The following is an 18251-nucleotide window of genomic DNA, read 5'->3' on the forward strand; positions in this document are numbered from 1 at the left end:
TTCAGTATTTAAGGTTATTTATTTTTGAAGTGTGGTTTTTACCTTTTTGTTTTAATCATCACCAAATACCTGGATGCACAATTCCACCTTTACAGTACACAAAACAATGACAGTCATTTGGGTGATAAAATCTACATGTGGCTTTTTAGTCAAGATGTTCAGACAGATTTGTAAATAAATTCAGCATCGTGAAAAGGCACAAAGATTTACTATTATTTACGCCTAAACCAGTATTTCCCTCAACAAACTGCAGCGAAGGTTTAACAGGCAGAAAAGACAAATTAACACAAAGGTGAGTAAACAAAATGCTTTAAGGAGAGAAAAGTCACATGTCATGATAATCACAGTTCGTCTTTTGATCTATTATTGTAAAAGTGTTCCCAGGGGCCTTTTTATCATTATTTTGTTTTTTTGCCAAAATCCAAAAAAACCTGTGTTTGTTTTCCAGAAAATAGTTTCTACAGAGCTGCAGTATTTCATCAGAAATTCATCTCTGAGCTGTGGGTGGGACCGTTAGAGCAGAGTAAACCAGAGTAAGCCAGAGTAAGCCTGCTCAACTTCCTGTCATCCATAGGCTAACTCTGCTGTAACTCTCCAGCTAGCTTTCAGCCCCCTCACACCCCCAACCTGACATTACCGGTGCAACAAAAGTGGTGAGCAATGTTGGAACGGTTTTGAGCTGGATTTCAGCCCAGGCAAAGAAAATGAAGATGTAAATGGGGAAACAAGGATAAACATTGCTGTCAATCGTGAGATTCAAGCATTGCAAACTCTTCCTTTACTCTTCCAAACTGTGGATTCTTTTTTTACATTAACACACACTCCTCTGCTGTTTGGACGGTAGACGTAGAGTAGAAGTTTGTCAGTGGGACTGCAGCTTGTGGTACATAACATCTCTGAGTGCCGGTGCAGAATCCTCTTCAGCGATGCTGGCATAAACGTGGTAGACGTCTGACTGATGACAGAGAAGCATCAACAGCTTCTTAAACTTGTAGCTTGTTTTGTTCACAGCAAATAGACTAAACAGGTTTGCGTGTTGCTTACACTTTCATTTTGGGACTGCTGGTCCGTTTTCCACTCAAACTCTGTGTAAAATAGATTAGCAATCAATACAATTTAAAAAACATGAAAAGTAGGGATGGGTACCGACCCCCGGTATTAAACGAGCCCCGGGGCAACATTCTTCAAGACCGCAGTATCGGTAAGATCTGACCTAAACGGTTCTGCTATCGGTACTGGAGAAGCCGCTTTTTTTTTTGTGGCCCACAAGATATAAACTAAAGCTGTGACGGTGTGGGATTTTTGATCACCACGCTGATAAAGCAGCAGGAGTCGCAGTGTCGCGGTTTGTATTTACATCATGACAGCAATATGTAAAACATTGCTGTTTATTTTTCTTTAAATAACTTCTTTTTTCATGTGTTTTACTTTTCAAGTTTGAAAAATTTATAAAGTAAAATGTTTTGTCAAAAAACAATGTTGGTGGCTGGGCGCTCCTCCTCCTTCTTTTCACATTTCACCATCCATTTTAGAAGAACATAAACACTCACCTGAACACAGGTGTTAGCTCACCTTTGCACTAATAGTTTGCATGATTGAATGAATGAAAGATTTCACACTAGTTGGTTTAAAGGCATAGGTATGCGTTCGTGAACACTATCTGTCTTGTGTGCATGTTGACATGTGGACATTTTTTGCGGCTAGCAGGTGTGTTGATAATATTTGAGTGTGTGTGAACAGGCCCCGCCCTTTTTGTACTACATTTGAACCGTACCGTAACGATAAACAACCAGTAAACCTGTCTGCTCTATGCTGCTTCATGGTCTTACCCCCCTTCCCCTCCTATTATCACCCTCCTACCCCCCCCTCTCTCTAACGTCCCTCTCTCTTCTTCCCCTCTTTCCTTTTCCGTCCGGTCCAACACCAAAGATTTTCAAACATGATTGAAATTAATAAAGTTTGGCCTCAATTACAAAAGGGGTTTATTCAGACATACCTTTGGTTTGTCTGAAGATGAATAACCCCTCTTGTTAAAATAAAATATGTCCAACACAAGAGGCCCTCAGCTCTCATCTGTTTGCCTAGCTGTTGGACAGGACAAGTTAAAAAAAAAAACAAAAAAAAAAAAAAAACAATGTTGGTGCATGATGAGGAAATAGAACACGATATGTTCTTAATTTATTTATTTATTTTTCGTCCCCAACAAGTATCGATAAGAGTATCGTTAAAATACCGGATCGATAAGCAGTATCAATAAGAGTAGTAGTACCATTAAAACCCTAACGATACCCATCCCTAATTTAAAGTGAGGAATGCTATTTCAAAGTGTGTGAAAAATAAAAGTGGTTGTTGATGAAAGCCAACAAAGAAAGCAATGATAAATGTAGTACTCATTAGAGCGTTGAGTGATTAGTGATTTCAAAACAAAACCATGTGCCGTTAGAGGAAGAGCGAGAACTTTCACTTCACATGTGAACTCACCAGCTGGACAGTTGACTGCAGGAAAAATGTTGTTCATACCTAAGGTTGTGATTTCATGATAAGGACCTGCAGTGAACTAGGTTTTGAAGACAAGAGAGGATTGATAAAGTGTAAAGTTACTGATTTGTCCACTTTCACATTCAAAATAAATAAATAAATAAAATACTAACTTTAGCCGTTTCCTGGTCTTCGCTGTGACTATTCCTCGTGTCCATGATGTCAGCTGAAATCAGATCAGACAAAATCTCTGTTAATAGAATCAAATCAAGTTAAAGATGATCAGTGGTAAAGCTTTAATCTTTCTTGGGTCAATGAATGTGTGCATTACCAGTAGAGTAAACTTTAGATCTGTGTGAAGAGAGAAATCAAAGAAATCTTTAATGCAACCCCAAAGTAAGTACAGGTCTTGACAAATAAATAAATAAAGTTAAAAAAAAATAGCTTAAATTGTTTTTTTTTTTTATGTAAATGCTTTTAAACACACATAGAATATGATTTTTCATATTCTACCAAATAAACAACATTCTTAATAAAGTAATTAAAATGAAAAAAACTAAAAAATTCTAACTGATTTAAGAAAAAGAAAAACAATGATTTGTTGCTCTATTTCTTTTCTGGGAGTGTTGTTTTTATGTTCCTGCATCCCCATGTTTCATTTTGTTTGCCTTGTTACACGTGTATGCGTGCGTGCATGCCTGCGTACGTGTGTTTCAAATTCTAGATGACCCTGTAACTAAATAAATAGATTTAGACAACAACTTAATTAAAGGTCCCAAATGTAGTTTTTTTTTTTTTAAGAAGAATTAATTCTGTTTTTGTTTTATTTAGTTTGTCATACATAAGTCTAGCAAGATGATGCCAAATTACCTAGCAGGTAGGGTTTACCTTGAACCTGTGGTTGAGCCGAGCACAGTAACTAATGCCTTACCTCTTTGTGGCATATTTTTCTGAAAATTATTGAAAAAAGAAAACAGCCATCAGTGACCAATGACATCATCAAGATATAAAACCCTTGTGGTCTTAGGAACAGAAATCTGTTAGAGTCGTGAGAAAGTACAGGTCTTACTTCTTCTTCTTTTGGAACAGAGAAGTGTCACTCCCAGTAAGACGACTCCCACTGTAACTCCAAAACCCGGTCCGATCACAAACGTGTACAACATGCGTTTCCAGTTTGATTCAGATTCCTGTTGTGTTTCTGGAAGGAAACCATGCCCACAAAGATTCAGTTTCACTTTACTTTCAGAGGGTCCAAACCAACTGAAAAAGGTGTACTTACAGGAAGTATAATTCTAATGAATTCAATGGAAACATTTACACACAAAAAACCACAAAGGAATTGTGTGTGTTTGGGCTCTAGGCACAAAAGACGCAGCCATTGAACACATGTTGAAAATTAAACCAGTTGAAAGTTGACCAAGTAAGGACTTGGATTTGGTAGTGACTAATGGATGGCGTCCTCTTTAAGTCACGGAACTGTCAACCATTTGAAAATTGATCGCGGAGGACAAATTGATGATTGCGGTTTGTACCCAGATGGAATTATTTATTTCATATATCGAATAAGACCTGTGAAAGAAAAGTATAGGGTTGCAACATGGCGAACACCATATGCTAAAAGCGCACTCAAGAACTGCTTTTTAACCCTTGTGCTATCCCATGACCCCACCCTTACATTGTCGTGTTATTCCTACCATGACAAAGGTGGATAAAGGTGGAAAGATTTCATGTAATCCATGGACACCAGTGAAGATCACAAATCATTGAAGAAAATAGGTTCAGAGCACTGTCTAGTGGGTCTAGATGACCCAACTCCCAATGTTAAAGAGCTTAGGATAGTACAAGGGTTAACGTGTTCTTGTACAGGCATCACATAGCCAGTGTGTACATAGCACGATGTGTGTGTATTTTCATGTAAATGCTATGTACACACTGGGCATGTAATCCCCATTCAAAAACACATTAAACGCGGCAGTTGAAGGTACTTCTAGCATATGGTGTTCACACTGTGGCTACCCTATACCAGTGCAAGTACCTACGGTTGAAAGAGGCTTAGTGTGAAATGTTGAAGCGGAGAAAAACTTGTGAATCTTGCTTCAGGCCATTTCCTTAACAGCTCTATCCCAATTTATAACATTTATAATTCCATATATAATTCCTTGTATATAATTCCATGCGGGTATTCACACTGGACTGTTGCTTACTCATACATCACTACCAAATCCAAGTCCCTGATTCGTCAAAGTTCAACTGGTAAACCTTCAGTGTGTTCAATAGGCTCGTGTTTCGTACATCGATCCAGAAAATTGACACACACGAATGTGAAGGTTCTGACCGCGGAAACCCAAAACACGCATTTATGCTAAAAGACAGTGAATGCAAATGCTGAAGCTTGTTTCATTTTATGAGATGTTTACAAAACTCACTTTTGATTTGAGTCGCAGAAATCACATTAGACGTCCAAAGTAAGGTCGTTGTGGCATGAGTCTCTTCAGTGACAGCTGTTTCCAGAAGACAAATGAAAGCAAAAAGTCTTAAGACATCAAATTGGCAGAACAGCACGCTCTCTTTAACACTAGAGGTATTTTTCAGTATTACTAATATGATAGAAGTAAAAAATATTTAACCATGACCTAGGAACATGAAACTGGAATAGTTTAACAGTAACTAGTATATAGCAAATAAATAGTGTACATGTTCATGTTTTCATATTTAATGCTAAATGTTACCTGGTTGATGATTCACAGATGTCAGAGAAGTAAGAATTGATCTACCTGTGGGTCTTGCTGAGCTGACAGGTGCTGATGTTAAAATGATTTCCTTGATTGTTGTTGAGATAACCGAGCTTGTTCTGTGAGTTGACGTCCTCTGTGTTGTTGTCAAGGTCTTTTCTAAAGGACCTACAACATTATCAGCACTGTACAAGTGATCACATTCATACACTGTTGTTAAAAACCTGATTGATCACTCACTTATGTGGATGGAGCTGACATTGCTGTGTGGAGACAGAGAGTTTGTGTCTCTTTCCACAGGGTAAAAACACATCAGCTGAACCTCAGCAGGTGAACTTTGTCCTGACAGGAACAGAAGTTCAGCTGCTGTCAGCGTCTGCATGCAGGAGCTGCTTCTGGTAGTTTTTGATCTCACATAGTAGAAATGACATTCAGTGACAGAAAGAGATGATGGAGTCACACAGGCCAACGTGGCCGAGTCTCTCTCTGTGATCACAGCCGGATTCACTCTTAGTTCAGGAGGAGGAACTGAAAAAAAAAAACAATTTTCATGGGTGAAACCTCTGACTGAAAATAAAAAAGCAGATTTTTCTTACAATGTTCCTCCTTAAGAAGATCAAATCTGACTTTAACTCATTCTCTCCACTTTCACTGCTAAACCACAGCAGTTGTGTTTACTCACACTGGACAGTGATGGTCATCCGCTGACTTTTTGGAGATTGATGACCATTAAGGTAAGTACACCAAACTTGAACTTTAGCAGGAACACTTTGACTCGCCATTCTTAACAGCTCAGCTCCAGTCAGTGTCTTAGAACAGGAGAATTGTTCGGCACGCTTTTTTCCCTTAAAGTGCCAATTACATTTTGTCACAGACACCGGAGGCTGACAGTTTAATGTGACTGAATCTGTTTCTGTGATCGCCTGTGAATTCACACTCAGATCGGGAGGAAGAAGGTCTGATAATGACAAAGGAAATTAAAGATCACATTAAAACGTTTTAGCTGGTTTCAGCAAAAAACCTACAACATAACATCTCTATTAAATATATTTTAAGCAACTTTAAAAACACAACAATTTACTGTTTATCTCGATGATGGATGGATCACTGTCCACAGATGTCAAATTGAAAGCTCCTCTCTTCTCTGTGTAAAAACATCTAACTTCAATGGTAGCAGGAGATCTTCTTTTAGTCAGATTCAGAAGTTCAGCTCCTGTCAGCCTCAGCAGACAGCTGCCCACAAAGAACGTTTCACTTGGAGTGAAGAAAGTGCATCCAGAAGCTGAAGATGGAATCTGACACTTTAATGTCACCGAATCGGTTTCTGTGATCACGGCTACATCCACCGTCAGTTTGGCCGGAGAAAGATCTGAAATTTCAAAGGACGACGTGACACTTAATGGCTCACATTCATCTGTAAATGACATCCTCAAAGCATTTTACTGTTAACAAATCACAGAAAATGTAAAGATCGCAGCTACACTGAACTCAGAGACTGACCGTTTGCTTCCAACACCAGAAAGAAATCTGTGGAAACAAGAAAACACGAATGCATCAATGTTTGCTCCTGTGGTTTAAGGTAACTCTAGATTATAGTTCATACTAAAACTCAAAGGAGAGACTTACACATCAGTGTGAAGAGCAGTTGAGGTTTCATCATGAAGCTGAATGTTCTCAACTTTGTACAGCTCTCTGTCTTCTAGGCTTTTTGCCTTTTGTCACATCTCTAAACTTACTTTCAGCAGTGAAGCACAGAAGCTGACCACAGAAACACTTCCTCTCGCATGTTGTGCAGCCCACACGGCCGGAGTATAAGACACAGCCCTGATAATGTGGTTTCGAACTCTTTGTCTTTCAGAGAACTGTGAATTGGTTTGTTAAGTTTGCTCTTTTTTAAAAGTCAGTACATTTGTTCATTATTTATTCCTCTAACAACTGAATTCAGAAAGTTCATTCATTCATCTTCTGAACCTGTTTTGTCCCTTTTGGGGTCACAGGGCTACCAGGTGTCCTATCCCACTCGTAGGAAGGACACTTTGTATTTAGGCAATAAGATGCAGACAAAAACCATAAGACCTAAAAGCATTAGAAAAACAAACGCAGATTATGCAGGTTCTTTCTTTTTTAGTTTAACCCTTGTGCTGTCTTAGATGACCCCACTCTTACACTGACGTGTTCTCCCTACCATGACAAAGGTGGATAAAGGTGGAAAGATTTCATGTAATCCATGGACACCAGTGAAGATCACAAATCATTGAAGAAAAAAGGTTCAGAGCACTGTCTAGTGGGTCTAGATGACCCAACTCCCAATGTTAAAGTGCCTAGGATAACACTAGGGTTAACTTACCATCCGATTGGCTGATTAGAAATAACGAGCAGTTGGACAGGTGACCAGTGAATGTGTAAATGAAGTTTCATTTATAAGTGTAAGAAAAACAAATGTGGATTCTACCTAGAAAATTTTCCGATTAATTTGTGGCCGTGGAAGGCCTCTCCAAGTTCAGATTGCTCAGGACACCAAAAGCCTAGTGTGCAGTGGGAAAAGAATAAATCACATAAGAGTCTGCATAAAGTTTAAAGGGAGAGCCAGGTGGTGGAGTGCTTTCTTAAGATGTGATCCCACTCTGAGCTTACAAGCCCACAGCAGGCAGTTTTATTATCCACATTCAGAAATCAAACTACCGGTACCAAACTCTATTGGCATCAATTTATTTAAGTTGACAGATGAGGTGCATAGTCAGTTTTAGCTGAAATTAAATGCAGTTTTCTCCTCCAGGCTGTCAGGAAGCTGAACTCTCTCCCAGCCACCCCCCCCCCCCCCCCCCCCCCCCGTTGCCCCCTGTCCTGGTGAACTCTGACACACACACATCATCTACCTCATCAGCACTGAAATGAAAAAAAATGAAAAAAATGAATAATTATACTACAGTAATTTTATTTTTTCTAATTTTTACAGTCACTTCTTTTTTTTCTCTTTTTAAAGTCTCCTTATTGGTTCGTCTTATTCTATTTATTCAGTAACTTTAAGTTAGATTCCCTGTTTTACACCGGATTTTGAAGAGAAACGGAATTTCAATTTCTATGCATGTGAAAACATTGTAGAGATTGACAATAAAGTTTTCTTTGACTTGACTTTGATGATACAACATACGTCAATGACGCATCCACTTAGCTGGACATGGACTGATCTGTGGTAGGCATTTGGCTGGGACAGCTTCTTCCCCTGGTAGAGGCATGTGTAAGCAGGTTGGGATGGGTGGAAGAAGGTTTCAGGTGTGATGTGTAAGCAATGATTGTCATCAAGAATCAAAGGAAAAGTGTTAAAGACTGTGGTGAGAGCAGCCATGTAGTTGGACCAAAGATCTGTCTAAGGACACCAGAAAGGGAGGGGAATGCAAGCTGGCTGAGTTAAATAAGTGTCTGGCTGAGTCTCACAGGTGCTCACTATTGAGCTGATAGTGAGTGTGGCCATACTGGTAGTGCAGAATGACAACCAGTATTTTTAACGCCCCCCCATACATCAGTGACCGGATTGCGGTCACCCTAAAGCCTTAGTCACCACTGCTATTGCAGCTTGATATGGGCTGTCTGCGTAAGTCTTTACAAGGTTTTCACAAACTGTTGCTGGTATTTTGGCCCATTCCTCCATGCAGATCTACTCTAGAGCAGTGATGTTTGGGACTGTCGCTGGACAACACGGACTTTCAACTCCCTCCAAAGATTTTCTATGGGGTTGAGATCTGGAGACTGGCTAGGCCACTCCAGGACCTTGAAATGCTCCTCCGTTACCTATTGCAGATTCTTCCCAGCCGGGTGCAGGTCAACAATTTGGTTTCTGGTGTCCTTAGACAGATCTTTGGTCCAACTACATGGCTGCTCTCACCACAGTCTTTAACACTTTTCCTTTCATTCTTGATGACAATCATTGCTTACACATCACACCTGAAACCTTCTTCCACCCATCCCAACCTGCTTACACATGCCTCTCCACCTCTCTCCCACACTCCCTGTTGATCTCTCTAGAGTAGTTAAAGACATCTGCTCTGGAAGCTCACCTGTAAGATACATTGTTGTCACCAATGATAAAGGTAAGAAGAAGTGAGAAGTGGGGAAAATAAAGTTACCCTGCTGTTTCAGCTTTCAACAAATGGAACCATGATTTATTCTAAGGTTCACTATAACTTTTATTATTTAGTATTCATTTTTATGTACATATTCATTTGACATTGTTTGGAAAAAGGAGACATTAGAAAACCTGACAATGTTTAATAGGGGTGTAATATTAATAGATTAATCGACTTCTATTAAAATAATTAAAACCACATTGGTCTGAGCCAGCATCGAATTAAATCAACCTAATGCATTATCTTTTTTTTTTTTTACTTTGTTCATTCTAAACTCTACCTCTCCCCCTATTCCACCATCCACACAGACACACGACCCCAAATACTGAAAACACTCTACCTCTTCCAACAACTCCCCATTTAATGCCACATTCAATCTACGTTCACCCTTTAACCTCGTACACCTCATCGCCTTACTCTTTTCCACATTCACTCTCAACTTCCTTCTGTCGCACACCGACGAAGTACTGCATTGAGCAGAGCACAATGTGAAGTATTGTTTGTGCTACTTTGTCTTCATAACCGAGTGTTGTATCTAGACCTTGTCTTCTGACCCTTGCTCTGTTTGCTTGCCGTCTGCCCAGACTCTATCAAGGTAAATATGCTCCAAAAAGAACGCACTTGTAGATTTGATCTGAGAACTTGTAAAATAGAATGTGAAAACTTGTGCACCAAAAATCTGCATTGTTTAGTAAAAATCTTCTGCTGTGAACTGAGAAATTTCCCATTTTCATGTGTTCATTTAGAGTTACAACTTCAAAACTGTGATTACAACTGCTCAAATGTGATTCTGCGTGTGACTGAATCTGCTGGCGCAAATCGCAAGTGCGCTACAACTGCGCTTTGAACTCTGACACATTCTTTGTGAGAAACTTGTGTCAAAACTGATATGTGTCCAAAAAATGAAACTATGGGGGAGGGAGGGTTAGAGGAGGCGGAGTCAACCAATCAGAGTGAAGCACTCAGATGATTTGGTAAAGTTAGAAAGAGGATCCCGCTGAGCGACTGTGCCGTCGCAGCGCCTGGGTCCGCGACAGCTGCAGGGAACACGTTGATCTAATCAAATATATTTTTTCAAATGTTAATCCATACGATTTATAATAAAGGTGCTCAATAGCCCTGGCCCTATTGTCCTGCTACAACAAAGATGATCTTCCTGCTGACGGGCCAATGACAGCCGTCTAGCTACATGTCTGCATTTAAAGCACGAAGAGATCATTTCTCATTAAAATAGAGGGAAAAAAATGAATTTTTTATTTAGAAATGCATTTGTAGTTCACTTTCTGTGTCGATACAGAATGATTAAGATACTTGCTGTCACATTTGAACGTTTATTAGAAGAGTTATTGAAGCAGGAAATCTGAAGCTGTGAAGCTCTTTCTAACTTTACCGAATCCTGCTCTCTGATTGGTTGACTCCGCCTCCTCAACCCCTCCGCAGGGTCTGCCTTCCCCCTGTCCAGGACCCTCCTAGGAGCAGGAACGGGTCGTGGTGGGTCCGGCACCCCCCTCGGAGCGGGACCGGGTCGTGGTGGGTCCGGAACCCTCCTCGGAGCCGGAACGGGTTGGGGTGCCTCCAGGTCCACGACGGGACACCGAGAAGGGCGGCGGCAGCGACGACGGCGGCCCCCTCTTACAGCCACTAGACTCTCGTTGAAGACAGAGGCAGGGAGCTGAAAACACTCAGAGGTCCACTGGGTCGCGGCCCCCTCCTCCTCCTCCAGGATTAAGTCCTCCCAGAGCCATAGGTCCTGGTCCAGGGGGTCCAGGAAGGACCTATGCCGGAGAACGTCCTGCTGCATCCAGGAAACAGGGGAGGACTCAGAATGGGGGCGGCGGTGATGACGACGACCCCCCTCTTAGGCGACTCCGAACAGGGGACTCCCCTTGAAGTCCTTGTAGATCTGGGAAGAGCCAGGGGTCCACCAGAGACAGGTCCCCTCTGCTGGGTACTGGTATGGCTGGTCCATAATGTTACGGGGACAGGATGAGGGAGTACCCAGGCGCAGAGAGGAGAGGAGGCAGGAGGTTGCAGGGGAAACGGGGCTTTAATAAACAAAACTACAAAAAACAAAACCACTGCATACGGCAGGCTAGAGACTCGAAACATACAAACCACTAAACAAGGGCAAAGAAACAGAAACCGTAACAGCTAGATTTGGAACCAACCGTCTGCCTGTTCTTGTGACAGTAGTTGTCATAAGAGAACCAGAGTAACTTTTTATTTACCATATTTATTTTAATGTTAATAAACTGGAAATGAAAATACGTAAAAGAGACATAAAACAAGGTACAGTACAATTACTGTCGCAACATTTACAATAACTACTGGCAGTTGGATGCCAGTAACTAGTTTTTCATTCTAGGGTAGTAAAACTGTAAAAAAAAAATACAATAAAGTACTTATGCACTGTATTGTATTTTATTTTAAAGCTTTATTACTGTAAAATAAAATAGAGTACACAGAAATTGTAGTGTATTTCATTTTACCGTAATAAAGTTGTGAAATGCTTTACAAGTATTTATACCTCAGTCACACTGGTTTTTGGTTCAAGATGTCCGGGATCGATCTTAGGTCAGTACATCTGATTGAATTATATCCTTTAAAATGAACCAAAATCGAATTGAATCTAATCGGCAAACACAAATATTGACTCGAATAGAAGTTCAAATGAGACGTTGCAATTTTATATGTTTAAAACTTAGCATCAATGGTAAAAAGTACAATAGCTTTTTTTTTCATTTAAAGTACAAACTCCTTTTACAATTTTTAAAAATGCATTTTGTATCAGACATGGATATGGACTCTTCAGATTTGTTCAATCTTCTTTGCAGCAAACTCATTGGAAACGTAAAGGCGGATTCACTCTGATTGGACTGGCACAAACTCTGAAAGAAAAAAAACAGATAATTCGTTTTTGAAAAAATACCAGAAAAAAAATCATTTTAGTTTAACTGGAGTTAAATCTGAAGCTTCCTCCAGAAACGGGGTCATGGCCTCTGCGACAGACTGTCTAGAACAGGGGACATGTATGTATGTATGTATATATGTATATATCTATATTGCAATTGACCGGTTGATCTTCAAGGACATGAAGGTAGATCACAGGCCAGCAAAGATGAATAATCAAAAATATCAGAATATATTTCTAAAAAATGCGTCTGCAAATCACAATCCTCACTGAGAAGTACATGATTTGATTGACGTTGGCAGAACGGCCAATCAAACATCTTCTGATACATACGTCACTGCACATGCGTTTTTAAATACACTGAGTGCAAATTCTGTCTGTCATCACAAAGTCGCTACTTGCCCCACAGAACGTCAAGTCCCCGGCAGAAGACCACTCCGGCCCACTGGAGTGTTTACTGAGGGCTGGATCGCCCCACGTGCCTCTTCGATCTGGAGTCGGCCCTCTGACACAGCTGTCCAGGCAGCAGTGTTTTCCAGTAGCACGCGTTTCTCGAGCACCAAAAAAATTGAGTCCCTGATTTGTTGACACCACAACCACGCCAAAGTTGAAATATTTGAACTCTGGCCACGCCTTCTCCAATCGCGCTGCTGCCAGACCTCTGCGCTGCACCCGTCATCTAGTGTAGGATTGTTGTTTGAATGTAGCGCAGGCTTTGGTCATTTGCCAGCCAGCTAGTTACAAGCAAGAGACAGTGGTAGTCTAGCGCAAAAATGCCAAAGTGAGCACAATATGGAAAAGTTAGAGAAAGGAGTGGAAAAGCAACAGTGACCTTCAGTTACCATCAATTAGCGATGAGAGTAAGGTTCATTGCAAACTTTGCATCACAGACATCTGGGCCCACCTAAAAGACCTCGAGGACCACGCCGAAATTAAGAGACGTTTTTTATGTGGCGGGTAGGGTCCGTTCACCACTCCCTATGGTCCACAGCCATAAAAGGGTTTTTTGCTGGGTCCGGGGGTTTTCAGATGACTTTTGGGCTGTAAAACACTGTCTGGCAGCACTGAACAGAATTTACTATATACATTCTCTAACAATTTTAGTCTGTTTTTCCTTAAACTTTGTACTCATGTTATCCCCTTTAAGGTAAAGAGCGGCAGTCTTGAAAAGAATAAATTGTGTTTTGCTTGTTTTCTTAGGTTTAACATCAGCAGCTCACCTGTAGAATGAACATTTACGGGTAGGTAGGTGACCAAGCTGAAGGTTTCATTGTTTCCTGGGTTGAAGTTCTTTGGCATGTAAAGAAAAAACAATTCCTTATGTTGTTTGTTTGTTTTCTTACTTTTTTGTTTTAGACACTTGAAAACTTAGATAAACTGGAGAAATATCTGACAAAAAAGTGAAAAGTTACCAGTCCTCCATCAGGATTTTGTGAATTCTCCATGTAGCAGAAGGAGAAAAAGGAAATATTAATGTCATTTAAACAAGACTTAGGGAGACATCAGCTAAATCGGGCCATCTGGTAAAATGGTTCACATGCGGTTAGACCAGGGATCTGCAACCTTTACCACTCAAAGAGCCATTTGGATCAGTTTCCCACAGAAATGAAAGCACAGGGAGCCGCAACACTAGGGGGTTAGAAAATAAGGGTTTTACCGATACATTGAGATAGATCATTTGGCGATACTTGTATCAATTCAAAATGTTGTCAGGATATTTATTTATTTATTTATTTTAATTATTTACTAGCGTGATGTTTCCTTTGATCTTTTCTCCATTTTCCACAACCTCGAATAAACTTTTCTGTCTGTCAAACACCCAGAGTGAAGATGAGGGAGACGATGGAAACAAATTCACCGTGATGCAGACTCCTTTCTATTCTTTTTTTTGAATCCATTAAACCCGATAAACTAAATGAATTTTATGCGTGACAACTATTTTTTATTAGGAAGCAGCTGTTAGTTTGTTGCGGGTCTGGACTCATAAGCAGTGAGTCTAAGCCCCGCCCCCGCCTCTCTACCTGTACTCATCCTCTGCAGCTCCAAGTTATCTTCTCCCCTCGTGCAATCTTATTTGAGCCACGGCACACTTAAACCTTGACAAAAATCCCGCTGCACACCAGCATCAAAAAATGTAAAAAAAAAAGGAGAAACTCATAGTCGTAATCATAGTCGTAGTAGTCATAGACTGTCAAAACAGTCGAGCAGACCCACCTAGGCTGGAAATTGAACAGTACTGGAAAAACATATGGGAGAAAGAGGCAGCACATAACAGCAATGCCCAATGGCTGGTCTCTCTGAGAAAAGAACATAGCAACCTCCCTGAACAGAATCCAGTATCCATCACAGTGGCAGACATCCAAGAAAGAGTCTCAGGTATGAAGAACTGGACAGCACCGGCAGCTGTGGAAAACCACCCTTGAAGCCAATGGGAAGCCACTTGCACAAGTGTCCATTAAATGTGGGATATACCAAGGTGATGCTCTGTCCCCACTGCTGTTCTGCATAGGTCTGAACCCCCTCAGCCAAATAATCAACAAGACTGGCTATAGATACCGACTCAGAAATGGGGCCAACATCAGGCACCTCCTCTACATGGATGACATCAAGCTATATGCTAAGAGCGAGTGTTAGCAACAGCTAAATACCTCCAACGAGTAATGTATCTCCACACCAGGCGTTTACAGACGCAAATGGTTCTCATAACGGTTTATTTGGTCTCTCCAAATCCACCGTGAAAACTGCACATACAAACATAATAGAAACTTCTTTGACAACGAACATACATTGTAAACAGACAGTTAAACAAATAAATAAATCACCTCGTTGGCTGCATGCCGAGATGCGAGTTACTCTTAGTGTCCTCTCATCCACATCTGGTATTCTTTGCATACAAACGTGGTGCTTCTGCTTCCAGCGTCTCTCTTCTCTGTCCATACAATTTGCGCTAAGCAAGGTAAGCACTTCTGGTATTTTCAAAATAAAATTACCTTCAAAATAAACTTTTTTAAATCAACATTTATCAAACAAAACACAACAGACTAACAAATGATCGTTACAAGTAAGGCAAGTCCTGAGAAGCCAGCTCAACTGCAAAAATAAGACCTGGGCAATAAACAGCTACGTATTGCCAGTTATCAGAAACCCTGCAGGAATAATAAGATGGCCAAAGGAAGACATACAGACCACGGATGTTAAAACACGAAAGCTCCTCACCATGCATGGAGGGTTCCATCCCAAATCCAGCACCCTGAGACTGTATGCTAGCCGCAAGGAAGAAGGTCCGAAACTAGTGAGCATAGAAGCCACTATCCAGGATGAGGTGTGTATATATACTGTATACATATTTATTAGGGGTGTAATATAATTTTATTATAAAGCTTAACATGTCCGTTTAACTCTGCACTTTGAGTGGTACATTATACCTAATCACATTTTACCTTGCTGATGCTCTGGCTGCTCACCTCCACTTTAATCTTGTAAAATTACAAAAGTTTTTCTTGTAAATTTATGTCTTCAAATCTCGTAATTTTACTTTTTTTGGTGGCCCTACAACTCCATCGAACCGAGTAGTTTGTAACTGAATTGTTTTTTTCCACCGGTAGGAAACAAAAAATCCTCATTTAAGTTGTGCTGAGGTTAATGCTGTTGCTGAGGTTATGTCATTGTGTTGCGGGTAATTTCGTTGTGCTTAGGGTAACTTTGTTGTGCTTCGGGTAATGCCGTTGCGTTGTTTCCTTTGTATGTAGTGTGAGCCCTGTTGGCCACCGTACTGTAGCGTTTTAACAATAAAATTCTATTCTTCTGAATGCAACTCAAAAGCATTAAAAACAAGTATTATTAATATTAAGAACAAAATCAAATGCTATACATTGTTTTTTCTCAGTTTCCCAAGCCGATTAACCAAAAAGTGGCCCAATTTAGCTGATGTCATTATAGATAAATAAATGCTTAATTAGCAAATGTGTGCATTACCAGAACATTCCTCTGGAAATCTGAGGAAGAAGAGAAAAGAAATGGTGTGTATTTTCTATCAACAGAACATAGTATACGTACATAAAATGACACATCTACAGTGAAAACATTAATACCTCACCTTCTTGAAAACTTAGCAAACCACTTATCTAACTGATTTAAAAATGCATTTTCTGAAGTTCTAAACAAAGTAACACTCCTACCCAGCCAACTGAACCATCCCAGCTGGTATTCATGTGCAACGCAAAATGATCAAAGTCTGCCTTGTTCATTGGTTTAAAAGAGATGACATGTTATAAAAACTATAGAAACTCTCTCCAGAAACTTGGTGGAATACTTTTTATATTTTTTGCAGTCATGTGGACTTGAGCTCAAATTTACCAAGCTGGCAGACTAATGAGAAGTCAGGGGCTTTGGTAGACCATGACACAAAGCAGCAGATGCAGGAGCAGCAACTTTTTCTCCTTAAAGGTTAGAGGAGTTATCATTGTTCTTACCACTTTCTCTGTTGGACCAGAAGAGTGTCAATCCCAGTATAATAACGCCCACAGTTACCACAGCACCTGGCAAGGCTAAAAGCTTTTTCCACTCTTCTCTGTTGGAAAGATGTATCTGTTGGTTTTCTGAGAAGAAAAACATGTAAAAGAAAAAAATAAAATTAAACACCTGAGCTTGAGTCCGTCAATAATCTGCTGCCGAGTGTCTATCCTTCTTAACTGCAATTGGTTATTATCTCTGTGTTTGTTCAAAGCTCTTTAAAATGCTCATTTGTTTTTTTCTTTACTCTAGCACTTAGTCTCACAATGATCTGAGTGAATCTGGCAACTGAGGACAGTCTTTGTCACCATCTCTTGCCAAAAAGGCACTTTGACCAAAAAAATCTAAAGAAGTTAAACCTGCATTTCAATAAACTAGATTGACTATTACCAGGACCAAGCTGAAGACTGAAAAGGGAAAAGGGTTTGTTGTTTCAAAAAGAAACATGAGCAAAAAACAACAATGTTATTAATGTCAATCCTTTGTTTTAGTGAAAAGACTAGTTTTAGTTACAGTTGACTGAAGTCAGTCAGAAACACAAGTGTCTCAGCTCGTACAGCAGTTTATAAGCCTCAAACACAACTGTTTCTTTGAAAACTAAACACATATTTAATCAAACCATTTGTTCTTAGAAAAAGTACTACACTATTTACATAATTGTTGTAAATTAAGAAACATTTTACCGCCTGTAAAGGTTGACTGTATTAGAGTTAGCGTTGTGTTGAAACGGGATTCCCTGATGTCAGAGAGGTAGAAAGTGAACTACGAGAGCTCTTTGGTGAGTCGGTTATTATATTTATTGATTATAGAAAAATGTTGCATTCAGCTGCTTGTATCAAATATTTTACACAACTGTTTATATGTGTGTCTCACCTCTGGATCGACAGTCTGCTGGAGTCACAGTTGAAATTTTGAAAGAAATTTTATCATACAAATATTAAAGTGTAACTGAACCTCTCAATTTCCATATTTAAATAAGGCAGATAAAAAAACACATTAGCTAATCACTCACCTATGTGGATGGAGCTGACATTGCTGTGTGGAGACAGAGAGTTTGCGTCTCTTTCCACAGGGTAAAAACACATCAGCTGAACCTCAGCAGTGAACTTTGTCCTGACAGAAGCAGAAGTTCAGCTGCTGTCAGCGTCTGCATGCAGGAGCTGCTTCTGGTAGTTTTTGTTCTCACAAAGTAGAAATGACATTCAGTGACAGAAAGAGATGATGGAGTCACACAGGCCAACGTGGCCAGTCTCTCTCGTGATCACAGCCGGATTCACTCTTAGTTCAGGAGGAGGAACTGAAAAAAAACACATTTCATGGGTTAAAACACAAACTAGCACTTAGCAAATAAACTGGAGCATTTTATATAGATGATATTTTTATTCATGTTTTCATATTTAATGCTTAAGTCTGTTAGCTGGTTGATGATTCACAGATGTCAGAGAAGTAAGAATTGATCTACCTGTGGGTCTTGCTGAGCTGACAGGTGCTGAT

At 40.1% G+C, this 18251-nt stretch overlaps 1 protein-coding gene across 5 annotated transcripts; it reads right to left on the bottom strand.

Moving 5' to 3' along the window:
• On the bottom strand, nucleotides 1-7034 carry LOC101158268. Of its 5 annotated transcripts, none has more exons than XM_023954789.1 (14): nucleotides 6837-7031; nucleotides 6711-6737; nucleotides 6292-6579; nucleotides 5893-6168; nucleotides 5451-5738; nucleotides 5208-5378; nucleotides 4905-4979; nucleotides 3548-3676; nucleotides 3410-3428; nucleotides 2810-2829; nucleotides 2652-2704; nucleotides 2521-2557; nucleotides 1045-1085; nucleotides 1-955 (listed from the first exon to the last, which is right to left on the bottom strand). In XM_023954789.1, exons 1-14 carry the CDS (start codon nucleotides 6868-6870, stop codon nucleotides 863-865), a joined length of 1551 nt encoding a protein of 516 aa, XP_023810557.1. In that variant the 5' UTR covers nucleotides 6871-7031; the 3' UTR covers nucleotides 1-862. The 5 variants fall into 5 exon arrangements, 4 of the variants coding, with proteins under 4 accessions (XP_023810557.1, XP_020558740.2, XP_023810558.1 ...); XM_020703081.2 differs by having other exon boundaries at nucleotides 2482-2557; nucleotides 5208-5369; nucleotides 6837-7028; XM_023954790.1 differs by having other exon boundaries at nucleotides 2482-2557; nucleotides 5253-5378; nucleotides 6837-7027.
• Nucleotides 7035-18251: the final 11217 nt, after the last annotated feature.

This window comes from Oryzias latipes, chromosome 5 (assembly GCF_002234675.1).
Source record: "Oryzias latipes chromosome 5, ASM223467v1".
Classification (NCBI taxonomy): Eukaryota; Metazoa; Chordata; class Actinopteri; order Beloniformes; family Adrianichthyidae; genus Oryzias; species Oryzias latipes.

Bases quoted from the DNA above. Each gene is read 5' to 3' on its own strand.
- LOC101158268 (XM_011474724.3), bottom strand. From the start codon at position 6,870: ATGATGAAACCTCAACTGCTCTTCACACTGATGT. The intron at 6,169-6,291 runs GTAAATTGTTGT...TGTCATTATCAG, and splicing joins ATCCATCATCGAGATAAACA to ACCTTCTTCCTCCCGATCTG. The intron at 2,558-2,651 runs GTTAGTATTTTA...TTCAAAACCTAG, and splicing joins AAGACCAGGAAACGGCTAAA to TTCACTGCAGGTCCTTATCA.